The sequence below is a fragment of the Podarcis muralis genome, chromosome 1 (genome assembly GCF_964188315.1).
Source record: "Podarcis muralis chromosome 1, rPodMur119.hap1.1, whole genome shotgun sequence".
NCBI lineage: Eukaryota > Metazoa > Chordata > Lepidosauria > Squamata > Lacertidae > Podarcis > Podarcis muralis.
This window is the reverse complement of record NC_135655.1, coordinates 94,430,517-94,449,453: the sequence shown is the minus strand read 5'-3', so window position 1 is coordinate 94,449,453 and position 18,937 is coordinate 94,430,517. Positions and strand designations below refer to the sequence as shown.

Below are 18,937 nucleotides of genomic sequence, written 5' to 3'. Positions count from 1 at the left end.
CAGGTGTACTAATGCCTATCTTTCTGTTTTACAGGAAACGGTGGATTTTTGTATTGTTCCAGAGATTCAACAATGTTTGTTATCTGTGCCTTATTTGTTAAGTAAGGGGTTCAAAGTTTGTTTTGAAAATGATGTCTGCACAATCTCCAAAGGGGGGAGGTTACTGGCCAAAGTGCGGAAGGGACAGAATGATCTTTTTATTCTTAAAACGTCTCTTGGAGGTGAGGGGAAGGTTGAGAAAGCACAAGCGTTGCGTGCTACAGTTCCCAACCAGCGTGCTACAATTCCCGCTCATAATGTTACATGTGCATGCGTATGGCATCAGAGAACGATTCACAATCCTTTAGAGGATTTGCAGGTGTTACCTGAGGTTGTTACAGGTTGTAAGATTAAAAATTGTCAAAGTGCCATTAATTGTGACACTTGCAAGCAGGCAAAGGTGAGAGGGTGCAGTTACCCAAAGGTGGAACGTGTAGCCACTAAACCTTTTGAGCTGGTTCACATAGATTTGTCCGGTCCTGTCAAGGCACCAAGTCTAGGGGGGGCCAGGTTTCTGCTAACTTTTCTGGATGATTTCTCGCAGAATTCTTGGGCTCACGGTCTCAAATCCAGGGAGGATGCAGCACAGCTGATCAAGAGCTGGATTGAGGGGGTGGAACAGAGGTTCTCCACCAGGGTTCAAGCTATCATCAGTGACAGAAATGCTAAGTACACTGGTTCTGCTTTGCAGAAGTTCTTTCAACAGAAAGGGATACGACACACAGTTCTTTCACCCCAGCAAGGGGGAGTGGCAGAGATGAGAAGTGGAGCTCTGATTAAGGCTGCACAGGTGATGCTAAAAGAAGCCAGGTTACCTCCTGAGTTTTGGCTGGAGGCTACGAGGGCTGTGTCATTCACCTGGAATCGTGTCTACAACTCATTGGTAGGTGACACACCGTTCTCTTTGTTAAATGGCCGAAAACCCCAGGTTCACTTTCTGCGGACGTTTGGGACTCCTGCGCTTGTCTCTGTGCCTGAGGCTTTGCGAGGGCCAGATGGAGCCAAAGTCCAGAAAATGATCTTCTGTGGGTATGAGCCAGAAGCCCGTGCGTGGCGATTTGCTTACCCGTCAGGTGATCAGAGTAAGGTGCTGATCAGTAAACACGCTGAGTTCTTAGAGGAGGAGGTGAAGTCAAAGACTCCTGTTAGGCGTGATGTTCTCTCAGATTGTCTCTCTGATCCAGAAGACAGTTCTGATGAGGCAGAGGAAGAAGGGGCTGAGGCTGCTGATGACGACCAAAGTCAGGAGCAAAGTCAGGAGCAGGATGAGGTTTCGGTAGCTTCTCCACAAGATGTTAAGAGAGCACCCAAAAGCGAGCCTAGTTCTCCTGTAAGTGTAATGGAGAGGATTCGAAAACGCTTTAAGTCAGAAGGAGAATCCCATGATGCAGAGGACACACCTGCTGATCAAAGTGAGTCAGAGGGAACACCTGAGTTTGTGCCTAGGAGGTCCAGTCGCCCAACAAAGGGTGTCCCACCAGAGAGGTATCAGGCCACAGGTGCGTGGATAAGTTTCGCACAGTGCGATTCTGAAAGTTGTGAGGTGGTTCCACAAATGCCAAACAGGTTTGCCAAGGGAAGGCGCAAGGCATTGGGGAAGGAATTGATCTCACAAGGTATTACTGAAGATGTTGCACAGGTATCACGCAGGGACACAAGGGGGGGTGTTATAGTTCAGAATTTATCTGGTTAAATTCCCTGGTGTGTGTCACCTGCTGACGTCAGCTTACAGCTGGGCGGAGACAGAAGCTTTAGAAGCTGGGCGGGACTATTCCCTGTTTGTTCAGTTCCCCCTGTGACTCTGAGGGGAGAAGGATGTTTGCAGCAATGGCTGCCAGCAGTGACGGACTTTTGATGCTGAAATGTTGTAATAAAGAGCTGTAAATAGACGAACCTGTCTATGTGTGCTTACAAGGAGTACGACTGCTTTACACGCTGTGTTTCTACTCTGCTAAAAGCCGTGACGGAGAAGAGACAGCAGGAGTTATTGCGCAGCTTGGGAGGAAGCGTGCCGGACCGCTGTAAGTGATTGATTGGGACCGTAAAGCTGTCTGAAGTCGCGGCTCTATCGATGAAGGGCCAGATCGATTTATCCGAACAAACATGACTATGAACACTTTCCTGTTGGGCAACATTAGCTAAATCTCCTGCTTAATTTTCTGCAATCATGATTTTGGATTTTGGTGGAGCTTTTAAACAGCTCAGAATTCTATTCTGGCTTGCAATCTATACTCAGTATCTATATCTTCAAATTTAAAAATCTATCAGCCAGTTAAGGAATTGGGAAATGTCATACTGTCAATGAATAATTCAATATAATCTTGAATGGAGATGGAAAATGCATAGCCTATTGTGAAATGTGAGAATAAACATTAAGGAGGAAGGAATATGCTCCAGTAAGAGGCAAGAAATATAAAGAATGCATTTGAATTCACAAAGGTATCAAAAAAAAAAAAGTTCCCCTGGTTACAGGATTCAGAAAGTTTTTGCAGTTTGAAGGGGAAATACTTTTACTGCATTGTATAAACTGCGCATTGTGAATTTGTGAGATTTCTGAAGCCTGAACAACATTTATTGAAACGTTAGACAAAGGTAGCAACACGGATTTAGTACAAAAAAAATAAAAGGTTGGACAGTGATGTGATGTGAATTTTCCAGCTTACATACAAAAAGATACATAATTTTTCAAGAGAATGTGTGGCTCTCAATACCATCTTCAGTAATGTTATATGGTAAAGTATATTTTCAAAAACATGCAACAAAGCCAGCTTTTCAGAATCTTCAACAAAGCTGCTACATCTGTCTAATGGTTTAAAGGGTTCTCCCCCACTCTCAGTGGTTTCATGAGATTCTTTTAGGGTTTTTTTAAAAAGTGCCAGTTTTATTTAACATTTAGTGATTTTCAAATAAATTTACAGAATCCTGATTTGAAGATGATTATAGCAAAGAAACAGGGAGCTCAGAAAATGTTGCCATAGAGGGGGGAAAACACCTACCGGTAATTACATGTATCATGAATATTAATGCTTCCTAGGGACCAAAACGATCAGGTGGCAGGTAAGAGCTGTTTGGCAGGGGAACAGATTCCCATGAGAGGTGGTGGACTCCCCTTCATTGGAGGTTTTTAAGCAGAGTTTGGATGCGCATCTGTCATGGATGCTTTAGCTGAGATTCCTGCATTGCAGGGGATTGGACTAGATGACTTTTGGGTCCCTTACAACTCTTAAGATTCTGTGATTCTGTGAAATTCCAGTAGACTACTAGCTTCTGCTGTTGACCACTGCTAAATGAAGGAGGGAACCCAGTAGCCTTACTGGAGGGCATCATGAAGAGGCAGTGGAGGCACATGAGCAGTGTGGTGGCAAATGGCTGCTGAGTCAGTAATAGTGCATGGTATCAGCATGGCCACTGCCTCATGACATCCTTTGGAAATTGGGGCCTCCTACCTTTTCTAGCAGCATTCAGTATTGGATTGCTAGTGCATGGTGGAAGGCGTATTAATACTGTTGAAGATGGGCTATAAGGGGCAAAACTGCATGTTTATTGGGGGATTCATAAGCTATATTTGGACTGGAATTAGGGCTTTAAAATGAAGAGTTGTTTGCTTCAAAGGAAGTAGGATTAGTGTGGAGTTCAACATTTTTTATATATTGTATTTTAATTTGGTTGTATATCTCTATATATTCTTTCTTTGTTAACTTGTCATCTAAAAGTCCAAATATAATGGTAAAGGTAAATGGTATATCATCTCAATTGGGACTTGCCAGTTTCAGCTGTTTTTATCCCCTCTGTAAATTCACAGAGAAACTTAGCAAACTTTCTAATCATTCTTTTACTCCATTGGGCATCAACCTTTTAGGGCTTGTGGGCCGATTTGCAAACCAGAGGAACCACGCTAGAATGTTTCTTTCAGGCCTAATTTTAGGGGGGGCACCCTGTGGCAGTGGCGTAGCGTGGGGGGTGCAGGGGGGCGGCTGCACCGGGCGCAACATCTGGGGGGGCGCTCGCCGCCTCCGGAGTCGCTGAAGAGCCTCGGGCGCAAGCTGTAGCAGAGCCACATGTCTCGCGGAACCGATGAGCTGGCAGCGGCTCTCAGTGCTCGCCGCGGAGGGTGCGCCAGGCAGCCCCTCCTCACAGCCCCGCCGCTGCCGTTGCTGCTGCAGCTGCTGGGCCATGTTGCATTTTCCTTGCCTCTATGCCCTCCTCCTCCTCCGGGCAAGCGGCGTCGTTTGGGCGGCAGCGCCAGCGGCAACTCGCCTCAGATCACCTGACACGGACCCGTCGCCGTCGCCGTGGCTACCTTACCGTAAATACCCCAGCCCAGGCAGCAGCAAGAAGAAGCTGGCAGTGGCGGCAGGTTAGGGGTTAGGGGGCGCAAATTACTTGCCTTGCCCCAGGTTAGGGGGCGCAAATTACTTGCCTTGCCCCGGGTTAGGGGGCGCAAATTACTTGCCTTGCCCCAGGTGCTGACAACCCACGCTACGCCGCTGCCCTGTGGGTGCCAGGAAAGACAAGCATGAGCTTGTAGAAAAGGTTGTACTTGTCTGTCTTAAGCTCTTACAGTGAAATGCTGTGACCTGTGTTTTGAATACTATATATCTCTATATATTCTGCCTTTATGGAGAGAAAAAATAGCTTCAAGGAATAAAATAAAAATAAAAATAGCAATTTCATAAAGGAAAGCTGAGAAGAGAGATCTGCACAGCAAGTATTTAAAGGTGCAGATTACTTAGATTGGTAAAGAAAAAAGCGTTTTATATGTGTTGTATATGCAATATAACACTGTGGCACTAGATGGTGCTGTGGAGTCCCATCTTTCCCTACTGGATTACCCTGTATGGTTTACAACGTGTTTAATTGAATTGCTTCTTTGACAGGTCTAGATCCAGCCTTAGTCTTGCCAAAATGGGGGTGGGGGAGAGAACAAGAACCCTGAACAAATTCCAGATGGGGGAAAATGTGCTCAGATTATAAAGTGACAGTGAGATTCAATATTTAATTTGCAAGTTCTCTCTTCTACAATTTGCCTAGTAGCCTATGGCTTTAAAATGTCAGGAAAGATGCTCAAGCAAGCAATAATGTCCCCTGGACCACGGCATCACCTGCAGCAGGTGATATGGTTGCACAACTGGAAGAGGGAACACTGTGACTAGTTTCCTGCCTGCTTTGACCCTGTAGCTGGCTGCATCCATCCAGCAACCAAAGGGCTTTCCCACATACCTATAAATGTAAATCTTGTAGGAAACTGTGCTTTCCTGGAATTCCGCAGAACTCACATATGTATATGTGTGAGATTACAGCCAGCCAAAATTGTATGTGATTCCCCCACCCCCCCAATAATATTTTATCTGGCGCTGTAGGTTAAACCATAGAGCCTAGGACTTGCCGATCAGAAGGTTGGGGTGAGCTCCCATTACCCGGTCCCTGCTCCTGCCAACCTAGCAGTTCGAAAGCATGTCAAAGTGCAAGTAGATAAATAGGAACCGCTCTGGCGGGAAGGTAAACAACATTTCTGTGTGCTGCTCTGGTTCGGCTTAGTCATGCTGGCCACATGACCCAGAAGCTGTACGCCGGCTCCCTCGGCCAATAAAGCGAAATGAGCGCTGCAACCCCAGAGTCAGCCACGACTGGACCTAATGGTCAGGGGTCCCTTTACCTTACTGTTGCTGAAATAAAAATCTGTATTTTTCATGAATGGGAAGGATTCAGCTTTCAATATGGGTCTGGTGTTGTGTGAAGTCTTTGGTAATCTAATCTAGGTTTTCTATATTAAAAAGTGTGATTTGCTGTTTCAATTTTCTTTTTTCTTTTTCTTTAGATGAACTGTCAAATTCATCAGAAAGCAGATTGTCTTTAGAAGACCTCTTCAGAAAAGAATTTATAGTTCACAATCCAGAAGCCAAATGGATCAATGGTATGTTGCACATACTCTTTTTAGTACTATATAGAAAGATCTGGGAATGGGGATATTAGAGGGGAAATCAGTCGCTGTATCAACCCAACTCTTAATGTGATGATGAGGTCTACATGTGAGAATTTTCTTCGTATTGATGTTTGGTCTGAAGATCTGAACAACCTATGATTTATCATGTTGTGAAACGTCAGGTGCCCAAGTATCCAAATAATTCCACCATAACTGCATCTATACAAGAATTATGAAAAAACTTATTGCATTCTGGTAGTGATTGTTGTCAATAAGCTGATGTATGGCTCAAGAAACTAAACAGCTTGCAGACCATCTTATGTGAGATGGGGAAAAGCTGCGAGTTTGGTTGTGAATAAATCTCCTGGAACAAGTTTGGAACTGGGAAAAGGTCCTGATGTATAAGGAAGATTAGGCACAGGTAGTGCAGAGAAGAGGATGCTGAAAGAAACATATAATTGACTAATAAAAAATTCTCACAAACTGATATGCTTGCATGATAACTGTATCTGTTGAAGTTGCCTTTTCTTAACACCTTTCTTAAAGGTGTCTTCTTTTGCCTCTGGGTATTGAAATAATGTTAAAAATCAGTACAGCAAAACAAAAACTGTAAAATCACATAACTTTAACCTATGCCACTGCTTTCTTCTCTGAATCCATCCATTACAACCTACAGCAGTGATCGATAACTGGATCTGGTGGGTAAACTTTGATAGCCAGTGTGTTGTAAAGTGCAATATACAAATGTGGCACTAGATGGCAACAGCGAGCTATGGAAAATTCAATTAATTTTTTTCCCAAAACTTTTTTTAAAAAACACACACACATTTTCACAGCATTTTTAATGTGTGTAGATTCTACCCAGATGTCCTAATGATGCCAAAAGACTTGAGATTTGTCAAATGAGGTCACTGTTATCATTATATAGCCCTTATATCACAATATTTATGCACTTGGCCGTATATACAACTATTACTACTACTAATAATTTATTTATACCCCACCCATCTGGCTGGGTTTCCCCAGCCACTGTATATACTATTGCTTCCTCCTGTCTTACCCACTTGCTTCTTCTATCCCTATACGACTATTATATTTTCCTGGTTTCTCACCTTCCTCCTTCCTTTCCTCCTCTCATCTTTTTACTGCATCTATTTTGACTCAGTGGTGAACTGCCAAATTCTGTGGGAGATGTAGTATTGAGTGGTTCCAGGTGTTGCTGCTTAAATTGTTCTCCAGGGCCAGCTACCGAGGCTGTTTCTCATTTGATAGACAAAAAGGCTGGCACTTTTACTATGTTGTCTTTCTTAGGATCTTATGAATAACTGCCTGTAGTGCTCATTAAGTTTGTAGGCAGTATTTTTTGTTGATAGTTTAAAAAACAGCAACAGGGTTTAGATGACAAGGGATGCTGTTAATACAATGGAGACCTTGAAATATGGAGTAGACAGATTTGAGTAGTTAAACTTTGAGAATTTTTGTAATGGATTTTGTAGTTGTTTTCTTGTTGTTTGTTAATTCTCCCCCTGAAAAAATATATTTTCAGAATTTATCTTTGTGACATTTAGGGTTGGGAACTAATACTAGATTATGTATCAACACTATGCCTACGCTTGCTCCACCAATAGATACAGAATGGTCTTCGCTTTTATGTTAGCAATAAAAAGTAGAACTACATATTTTGTAGATTAATGTGCAGTTTTTGCACATGTTGTATCCATAACGATGGCTGAGATTTATGCAAAATATTGGAAACCTGTTTTTTTAATACTATTGATTTCTGTAAATGAAATTGGGTTGTACCCAATAGTTGCACAACTGAAAGGTAGGAGCTGCAGCTCCTTGGGAAATATTCAAATGAAGCAGGAACTGAGAATGGTTTTCAACAGGGAATGGGAGCATGGGTTAAAGTTAGGGCCAATATATTGCCAAAGCTGTAGTCTGAGGTACATGTGTTCAGAATTACTTATGCAAGCTAACATTCTTCAGGCAGAAAAAGAAAGGTATGATAAAGAAGCCATTCTGAAACACCAATGTATGTTGTAATTCACTGACACTTTGGGATTTCAATAATGTTGTAAAGTTGTTTTATGTGTGCACAGCAGAACTATAAGGCTGAAATTAATATTGTTATAAGGATGAAAGTCCCTTTGGAGACAGCAAACATTAGTATTAAACTAAGTAAAACTGGTCTAAGTGCACTGGCTTAAATATGAATAATCTGAGCTTCAGTTCTAAAGTAAAGAACTCAAATGCACCACACCCACACCACACATACCTTTGAGCAATTCTCCTAAACCAAACTCATACATGCTATAATTCACACACTGTAGTGAGTACATGGAACTGCTTTGGAAAATTGTACATGGATATTGGTTTCTCTGCATTAGTGCTATAGGGATGAGAAGGGTTGTATGTGTGTGATGATATTGTATCTATTAGATATTAGAACAGAAATCTAACATACTAGTATGTGGGCCTTGTATTTGTCTTTTGAATATTATTCTGGTTAGTAAGATTAAATAATAATGTGAGCCTTGTTTCGTAAACAGTTCTTTCTAGGCTATAAATACCATATGCTGGAGTAAGCCCTGATTTAGTCAGGCATGTTGGGAATCGTCTTACGGCACTTATTTATGAGAACTGGATGAAGGGTTGACAAGAAAAGTGCAATAATTGGTATACGACAGAGATAATATTTTGTAAATTCAGATTTTGATGTTCATACTTTTTTCTGCACATTCAAATAGTTATGGCAATAACACTTAATTCTTATTCAAAAATAAAGTATAATATCAATTCAGTCACTACCTTGTGGCATATCATCAAGTGATCATGACACTGACATGAAATAAGTTCTCATACTGATACATTCAGCAAAGTGTTTCTTGGTGAGAGTCTCATATACTAATGAGTGCATTATATTTCACAGTTCTATATTTAAGACAGCAGCAGCATTCATTCTTTGCAATATCATTTCACTGAGTTTGTAACACTGGTATTTTCACTGTATCTCAGTCACAGTTATCGTAGCATGCTAGAACCTCTTACACAAAATGGTATGTTCTTAATTTCTACACAAATTTTATAGCAGATTTTTGAAAGAGCTTCCCTTTCCCACTCCCCACAAGTTGGTTACAGGTGCTGATGCCTAATGCACCAAAAGAGAGCTATAGAAAGCCTGGCTCTGCATGAACAATCCCTTGAGAGCATGTAAATGGGCTCTTTGGATTGTGGCCTATGTCTTTTATGCTATAATTAAATTCTATCAGATCAGCCACTGTTCTCTAATATGATTCTGAAAAGAGGTCTAGATGTCTGTCAGGCTTTTGAAGATGTTAAATGAGAGTGCATCTACTTTTAGTAGTATTGATTTTTAACATTTAATTTAAAAAAAGTGAAAATTTAAAACGCTGCCAGTGAGTGATACAAAATGTGTTAAGATTAAGGGCACATTGAAAGAGAAGTATAGGCTATGCCACAGAAGTAGAAATGGGAGGAAATGGCCTTAATTTGCTTAAACTACACTGCTGCATTGAATTATGAGGTATTAAAATGGTTATCAGATGGTTTGGAATTACAAAAAGGCAAGGCTATTAAAGGAATGCATGAGAATTCAGTTGCAAAAATCTTTGTAAAGTACAGTTAAATTGGCATGGACATGGGGTAGTATTCTTGGGAAAAGTGATGTGTGCTGGATCTTGGGACCCCATAATTCATTCAAGTGTTGGTTCAGTGCATGGTCCATCTTAGGGCTCCTCTAATTAATTTGAGAGTGTCAGATCTTTGGAAATCACTACATTACAAGAATAGCGACTCTAACTTCTTAATATATATTTTTACTTTAATAATTGTTTAAGCCATGAAAATTCATCATTGGTTATACTTGTTGAAACACTGTCATATTTATTTTCTACAGGCATATTTTTGGTAAGGTTTCCCCCCTGAAAACATACACAAATGCTGCACTATTTGAAAGTCATTTTAACTAGTAATCTCTATACACATTAGTCTCCTATGCCTACAAAGGAAACTGGCCAAACTTCAAGTTATATTATTATAGTATCTTTAGCCACCCACAGTACTAGCCTAACCATGTCTACTCAAAAGTAAGCCCAACTTAATTAAATTGGGCTTTCTCTCAAGTAAATTGAGTTAGGATTGTGGCCTGAATGCTTCTTGTACTCAGAAGCTGTTCTTTTGGCCAGGAATATGTATGTGAAGGTTTTCATAAGATAGTTAATTGATCAGATAAGGCCACATGCAAACAAATTGGCTATTTAATCAGCATTCATTCCACTACTGACTAATCCCCCTGTAAACAAATCAGGATGAAGGCTCAGTGAACAAGTCACCAGGAAGTTCCCTATGCACAACAAAACTGATTGGGCAGGGAAGCAGAGGACAAGAGGCATAACAAGAAATGGACCTCACATATTGCAATTATGGGGTAAACTCAGCTTGATTCTCATCTGAGAACACAACAGAGTGCTTTGCTGTAGTTCTAAATACACTGGAAATCAGTGCCATACTCTTCCAGTTGTTATGTGTAAGCACTGCAGCTTTTCACATGGAATGATCCACCTTCTCCCTTCATACTTTGTTCAGGGGGTCCCTTCTGACCCCCCACCACCATAAACCAAATTTCAGGGGGTTGCACAGGGGGATGAGAGTGGGGACAGCCATGTTGTGCAATTGCAGATTTGCTGACGGAGCTGGATAGGTGAATCACCACCACTAGTTAAACACCACCAATGAATACTATAGGACAGAGCTTTCCAAACACGTTTTAGACATGCATAATTTCATAACACAGTAATTCAGTTTTACTAGCAAACCAGAGGTTAAACTAACCCCTTTCTAGCCCCAAGAGGAGCGCAAGGAGCATTCGTGCAACACACCTACTCACTGCAGCTGACACACTAACGTGTCGCAACACACACACATTTGGAAAGCTCTGCTATAAGAATTAAGTCTGAGTAAACATGCAGAACTATGCTGGCAACTGCTATACCAAACACATGCTAGAAAGCAAATCCCATTATGCACACTTCTGAGTAAACATGCACTAGATTTGTTTAAACCTCTCATAAATGTTTTAAGCAGACACCGAACAGACTAAAGTGAAGGCACCTTCATCTTTTAAATGCATGATACTTAATACTTAGTGTAAGCAAGTTTTATTTTTTTAATAATTAAAGGGACACTTTTGTGGACTTACACTACTATGTTGATATTTTTGCAGAATGGGAAACTAAAAAAGGGGGGGGGCTGAATTCAATTATAGCAGCTACCCAGTTTCTTGTTTCTGATTTAATATCATAATTATCATAATTGTTTCTTCTAACAACATATAATATTGCCTACTTTGCAGGTGGCCACTTTGTAGGGATGGGGCTGCAATCTGAAGAAAAAATTCTCAAGTGTTGTAAGCAGAATTCAGTTTAACACAGCCCACCTCAGACAGATCTCCCTTCCTCAGTTCTACTCAGATGTCTGCAAGCTATAAGAGAAAGAAAGAAAGATTAATAACAATAATAATAATAATAAGCATGAAGGGGGAACAGGGTATCAGCCTGTAAAAGACTGACTTGTCCCAGATGATTTTATGATGCAAAACTTGCTGGGAGGCACCCACCCACTGACAACCCTGAGTCTTTTTTCAGGATGATCTCTCTGCCACACACATGCAGTAGCATTTTTCTCAGGTGCAACACTTCTAAGCAACATGTACACAGATAAAATAATTGAAGGGCTAAACTGTGAAAATTTTCTGCTATGGGCGAAAAACTACTTCGCAAAGGAGGTTGTCATGCTCCAAGGGTCCTCTTCAGTGGGTGGGCATACCACCCATGGCAACAATTTCACCAAGTGCAGCAAGTAAGGTGTGTTTCCTCTGCCAGTGGTTATCTCCCACCTTTCTAACAAAGGTAAAGTTGTATTATTCCCACGGTTTCCCTCGACTTGCAAAGGGAAGAGAGCCACTGGTGTGTTGTTGTTGTTTTTTCCAAGCATTTATTTTAAGTGCTTGCAAAGCCCTTGAGGTTCTGTGCATATTTGAAGGGAATGCTTGCAAAATATTAATGATTTTGGAGGCAATGGGGAGATGCTTTCCCGTCCCTACTTGACTATTAACAGAATTGTCTTGCGTGCAAACAACTGCATTGGAATGTCCTTGGGATGTATAGGAAGAGAGGAAAAGCAAAAGAAATATGTTGTTTTCCCCTTCTTATCACATTCTACTCACTCTTTCCCATCATTATAACTTTTGCTTGTTATAAATATCTTTAGCCCATGGGTGCATCTTGCTGCACAGCAAGTATTCAAAATTTTATTTACCAAAGTCTGCTCTGTGGAAATGAATTTAGTCCCACTAGAGCAGGCATGGCCAAACTCGGCCCTTCAGATGTTTTGGGACTACAACTCCCATCATCCCTAGCTAACAGGACCAGTGGCCAGGGATGATGGGAACTGTAGTCCCAAAACATCTGGAGGGCCAAGTTTGGGGGTGCCAGCACTAGAATGTATGAGAAGAGTGGCTCCACCCCACTCCCGGAATTTCCAGATCCTTTGTCTTCATCCTCATGGCAATGGCTATATATATTCAGAATTAAAGCCAGATCTCTTTCAGAATTAAGAAATCTGGAACCAGCAGGTAAGGCAGCGACAAGAAAGTCAGGGCCAGAAAAAGAATCATAATCACTATCACTTGCTCAGATGTAAGTCTTACTGTGTTTAATGGAGCTTGCATCCAGGCAAATGGGCTTTGATTTAGGGTTAACATTGTAATTTATTGTCCCTTTAACAGCTGTATGGCAGGCAACAAATCAAAGTTCAACAAATCAAAGCTTTTCCAGTACAGAAATACAATTCTGGAAAAGCTTCACTATGACTGTACTGTCTCTAATTTTGTGTTGTGCCACACACCCATGGCAACCATTTTGTGACTGGTGCCCACACCATTTTCTCAAAATTCAAAATTAGCCGAGTAGCCTAGAAAACAGACAGGAGTAAGGAGGATTCACAAAGAAGCGTGCTAATCTGCATTTAGCTAGGTACGAGCAAGCAGCTCTAAAATAAACTAAGTACAGTGGTACCTCAGGTTAAGTACTTAATTCATTCCAGAGGTCTGTTCTTAACCTGAAACTGTTCTTAACCTGAAGCACCACTTTAACTAATGGGGCCTCCTGCTGCCACCGCGCTGCCGGAGCACAATTTCAGTTTTCATCCTAAAGCAAAGTTCTTAACCTGAAACACTATTTCTGGGTTAGCGGAGTCTGTAACCTGAAGTGTATGTAACTTGAAGCATATGTAACCTGAGGTACCACTGTATAGTTTGAATACAGGTGCATATTTCTAAGAGTCCCAGCACACAGGGTGGAAAGTTTACAGGAAAAGTAAAATGTTTCCTGATAAACATTAAGGACGCAATTGTTGAAAGCACAGTGAGAAGCATGGAAGAAGTCATGGAGCTAAAAATGATTAATGTGGCATCAGAAGGCTGATCCTGTAGAGCTCTTTCTGACAGTATGTAGAGGATGAGAAAAGCAACAGGAAGGATGATATATTGGCAGGCAAAGAGAGCGAAAGAGAGCTTTTAGAGGATGCAGCAGATCTCTGAGAAATTATTTTGGCTGTGGTGTAGTCAGTAAGCAGACTGTAGCAGGACCTCAGGATGGGAAACCAAAAAGTTGGACTGCAGATAGAAATGTAGGGCAGGGAGCCACAGGGCCAGGTGCACAAGCTTCAGGCCAAGATGGATGGGAGCGCTTGAGTGTTCACTTTACAATGGGAATGAGGAAGGATAACAGGATGCAGAGAAGACAAAGCCCAGGGATAAGAGATGAAAACACACGGATCTAGTAGGCAGTCAGAGTACATTTATCTAGTCAGCCAAGCAGCCAGAGCATTCATAAATAAGCACCATAACCTGCCAATTGCTGTGGCATGAAGGAAAACATAGACATTGGTAGTGAAAATTGAAGAATACAGACTTCTAATCCTGGAAAGTTTCCATGAGCCCTTGCAACAAAGCAAAACCATGATCCTCTGTTTAGCGATTAACATTCAGGTCCAAATCTTTTATATCTTGTTTTTGAATATGCCAAAAAACTGACCTCTCTCATTCTATCCTGGTTCTGTGTGGATTTTTAAAGTGAAAAAGCTAAACAAATCACACAGAAAATTTTAAGAAACATGTTATAGATCCTACTTATGAGGTTGTCTGAAGGTTGCTTGCTTGTCTCCTTATTTATCAGTGTAAAGCTACTAGGAACACCTTCAGAGCATGGCACCTGCACTGCACTGTCTGAGAAAGCTTTGAAAAAAATGTTCCAGGAACCAGCTGCATGTCAACTTCCATGATAATTGTTTGATTAAAGGAATGTTGATAGCTGCATTAAATACCTTGGTATTCTTCTCCCCAAAGATTTGATGCAATTTAAAAGATGCAAAGCGTGCAAATGGACTTGGTTCAAGCAGATATGAGCAGTAAAAATGAATGTTGTGCCTAAATTTCTACCCCTGTTCCAGAACCTTACATTTTCTATTGAACTACTAAAGGAATAAAGTCAATGGTAAAAACAGTAGTCACATTACTAGTGGGAAGAACAATGCACACACATCATAGTGAAGGCAAATTACGGTAGGTATACCCAACCTACTACAGCTGCTGTCGGTCTCCTTCCTTGGGCAGCTGCTGGAGAATGGGCAAGGAGGCTACTGCCAATGGTGCCTAGCCTCATGTGATGTACCAGCTCTGCTTTGAGGTGCAGGCAGAGGACAGGGCTCTGCCCTTTTGGGGAGAACCCCAAAACAGTACACAAGAGCCAGAGAAGGGGATTATTCCAGTTGGTAAGCTGCAGTGCTTGCAGAGACCGAATGAATGTAAGAACTCAATACTGAATTCCACCCCGATACCCTATCAAATACGCTCAATATGAACAATGGAAAAAAATCCAAAGGCCTATATAGGTTACATAATTTGTTTAATAATAATGTATCTTTGAATAGAGTTCAATTGGTAGAGAGAAAAACTGTTTCCAGCTATTACAAATAAAAACTTTCGCCAAACTTCTCCTCAGGACTTAACAGCCAGCTGAGATCCTTAACTTTTAATTAAAGTTTCTGTAAGCCTCTGTAGGTACTCTAGAAGGTTCTGTTTCTATTATTTACAGGGACCTCCTAACATGTGTTATGGGTTCTAATATGAGTTTGAAAGCAGTATGGGACGCTGACAATAATACTGGCACAGCAGAAGATCAAACTTGACAAGCACTGTGGCAAAAGCATCCAATTAGAGTTAGAGATTATATATTTCAGAACTAACTTGTAATAAATTGCTTCATTTGTCTGTTTAACAATAACAGGCACTAGAAAAACTCAGCTTTAGTTTGCCCATTGAACTATACTACTCCAAACAAAATTTTAAAACCCTAAGGCTGAATTTCACTACATAGAATTTGCCTTGGTTGTGGTGAATGTCAGACATAAATTCTGAAACCAGACAGAATTTCTTTTGTTAACGCTTGTCTATCCATAAAGGAAAATATAATATAAAGTCAAACACTCTTTAAACAAAAACTTGAGTCTCTGAGGGTCTTAAACAAAAAAGTCAATAATTTCTTCTATAAATTTCTCATTGGGATAGGTGTTAAACTTTTCTTTATGGACACGCAACGATACAAGCCAAGCAATTAAATTAAGTAGGTAAATAAATATGGGGACAGCAACAGTTTACTTAGAGAAGGATCTGAAATATTTCCCTTGAAGCTTGAATTTATTTTATTCAAGATTATTTTATTCAATGTTTTAATGTGTTGTAAACCACTCTGAGATTTTTTTTCTTTAAAATACAAGGCGGTATAGAAATGTAATGAAAAATAATAATCTTCATTCATCTTCACCCTGTCCAAAGTGCTAAAATCGTTCAATTGTGTATATTATAACTGGGAGGCAAAGAGCTGTGAGGACATTTTATTAGCAGGGAGCTTTTGGTGTAGTCCAAGAGTTCAGTAAGGCCCATGCTGGATATACCAGATTATTACGGGTGAATTTCTTTGATATGTCTTTTTACCCACAACTCTTACCAAGTAACGGATTGATCCCCAAAGTTTTCAAATTTATAAGGTTCCTGAGTGGAATTGGCATCGGCTCAAAAGTCATTTTCTTCAGTGCAGTGTATCTGAGATGAATGTAGTTTCAGCAAACTCTACAGGCTGGTTTTCATTACTGAAATGAGTCCTCGTGTGGTAATAAGATAATCCAAGTACGGAATGTAGATGGACTGCTGGTGGAACTCTTCTGGGATTAGTTAGGGTGAATGACAGTGCTTCCATGCAAATGTGTGCATGGTTGCTTTAGCATTGCTTTAATCTCCATCTGACATGGGGAAACCGTATTGTATAATAACAGCTGCACAAATCTGGCCAATCATTGTACCAGTATGAGGAAATAGCAGATGTACAGAATGAGAGCATAACAAGCATAGTTTGCCGCTTGTCTGTCCAACTGGCAACAACATTATTTTCAGGTGAGTGGCAGTCTTCTAGATTAAATAATGTTCACTTTTTCAAATGAGGAGGGTGGTATTATTCCATCTGAAATGGATTCAGAGAGCAGTTGGCTGACACAGACTCTAGTTTGTATTGGCAGTCCTGATTTTTGCAACAAATGTCCTTGATGTCTTTCACAAGGCCACAGACTTTGATCCTCTGTTAATGTAATTTTGAATAACCCCCATATTATGTCATAAATTTCTTTTAAAAAAAATCTTCAGCTATAGACATACATGGAAAAGATGGGGAAATCACTGAATTGGTTGGGGAAGTTTTTATAATTGTGTGGTGACCACTTCAGTCCTTACTGCACCATTCTCTTACCATTGCTGATACATAACAGAAGGGAGCGGATGGCATTGTGGTCTAAACCACTGAGCCTCTTGGGCTTGCAGATTGGAAGGCTGGCAGTTCGAGTCCATGTGACGGGGTGAGCTCCCATTGCTTTGTCCCAGCTGCTGCCAACTTAGCATTTCAAAAGCATAACAGCACAAGTAGATACGGTGGTACCTCGGGTTAAGTACTTAATTCGTTCTGGAGGTCTGTTCTTAAACTGAAACTGTTCTTAACCTAAAGCACCACTTTAGCTAATGGGGCCTCCCGCTGCCGCTGCACCGCTGCTGCACGATTTCTGTTCATATCCTGAAGCAAAGTTCTTAACCCGAGGTACTATTTGTGGATTAGTGGAGTCTGTAACCTGAAGCGTATGTAACCTGAAGAGTATGTAACCCGAGGTACCACTGTAAATAGGTACTGCTGCAGCAGGAAGGTAAACAGCTTTTCCATGCACTCTGGTACTTGTCACAGTGTCCCATTGTGCCAGAAGCGGTTTAGTCATGCCGGCCACATGACCTGGAAAGCTGTCAGCAGACAAACGCTGGCTCCCTCGGCCTGACGTGAGATGAGTGCTGCACCCAATAATCAAGTCCAACTGGACTCAACCATCCAGGGGTCCTTTACCTTTACCCTCATAATGGTACTTACACTATAGTACAGAAGCTGCTATCACAATCTTAGGGGGCAGGAAGCAGGAGAATTGTGGACATTAAAAGCATATGTCTGGATGAATCCCTAGAGTTTGGGGATATATTTCTGCAAATTACAAGTGTACTTGTCTCATAGCCAGTTCTGCCTGATATTTGACAGAGAGCTTCTATCACTGCCTTGCAATAATTTTTTTCTGGACACTCCGCTTAGACAAATTGCCTGCAAGAAATGCTGCTTAGGCATTACACCCCACACTTGGGTCTTGGGTACACAGATGCAATTTAACCCTTGGTTTGGAATATGTGCTACAAAAACAAAATAAGTACTATGAGATTTGGTTGATTATGTTTTTGATGGTCTGACTTAATTACATTTTTAATTTACTGCTGCAAAAGTTGGACGTGGTACACATACCGAGTAACATTAAATTGAACCACTGGCAACTGGTATGTTTTTGTTTATCCCAGTCTGACAAAGTTTCCAGGCAATTTGTGGGATATATTTGCCAACTAGTAATGACTATAGCAGCCATGTCTCTCTTTGCCAAATAAGTAAATGTAGATTGATTTACATCCATTAATGGGGCTACACAAACTCATATTCTCTCTAGTGGGATAATTAAATTCTGGGAACTTTGTTAAAATAAAATTGCTAAACATTGAAATCAAGAAGAAAAAAACAATCAGGTTTTGGACTGAGTTGGAGTATTGGTTGGGCCTTTATTTCTATCCAAAGTGTTTGGTCTCAGTGTTTTGTTCTTGATGGCCTATTATGAGAAAACTTTCAATTTCTAACATTTTTCAGTTTTAAAACTGGGTTGCTCTCCCAACCTCAGAACTCTCTCTTGCAGTTGCATAATGCTAATGTATACTGTAATGTATGGAATTTCAATTGTCTATGGACTAAAGATTGTATTATTTTATTATTAATGTATACCATTTGGGGATATTTAATTAAAGGAGTTCATAAATTCTATAAAATGAAGAGTGATTCCCAAAATTTTAGTTATTGTTGTCTGATCCTTATGGGCATCACCCTTTAAACCAATGTAGAACTGAGTGCTCAGAAAAATACAGTATCCATTTACAAAAATCACATTTACAAAATGGAAGACTTGGCAGTCTCATCTTTCCTTGGTTTGCTCTCCATTAATTCCCCCCACAATACTACTTGATATAAAAAGTCTCAAACTGACTTAACAATATAAAATCCAAATGGATAAAACCAATTAAAAATCAGAAAACTGTACAATACAAAATATCTAAAATACTAATCCAACAACACAATAAAAAGGATAAGTTCTACCTCACCCCACTGAAATAACTACCACAGTAGAAGCTAACCTAACCATCAATGACCTGAGTAGATATAAGTGTCTTAGCCTGCCACCTAAGAACTAGCAGTGATGGAACAGCATAATACAATTGCGGGG

The 18,937-nt window shown here is 40.6% G+C and overlaps 1 protein-coding gene across 2 annotated transcripts in view; it reads left to right on the top strand.

Annotated features, from left to right (window-relative positions):
• DPP10 (dipeptidyl peptidase like 10) overlaps positions 1–18,937 on the top strand; it is a 513,191-nt gene that overhangs the window by 339,727 nt on the left and 154,527 nt on the right. For both annotated transcript variants that reach the window (XM_028744423.2, XM_077935419.1), the window contains one exon: positions 5,858–5,953. In XM_028744423.2, the coding sequence (XP_028600256.1) occupies positions 5,858–5,953 (96 nt within the window). The remainder of the gene's footprint in view (positions 1–5,857; positions 5,954–18,937) is intronic.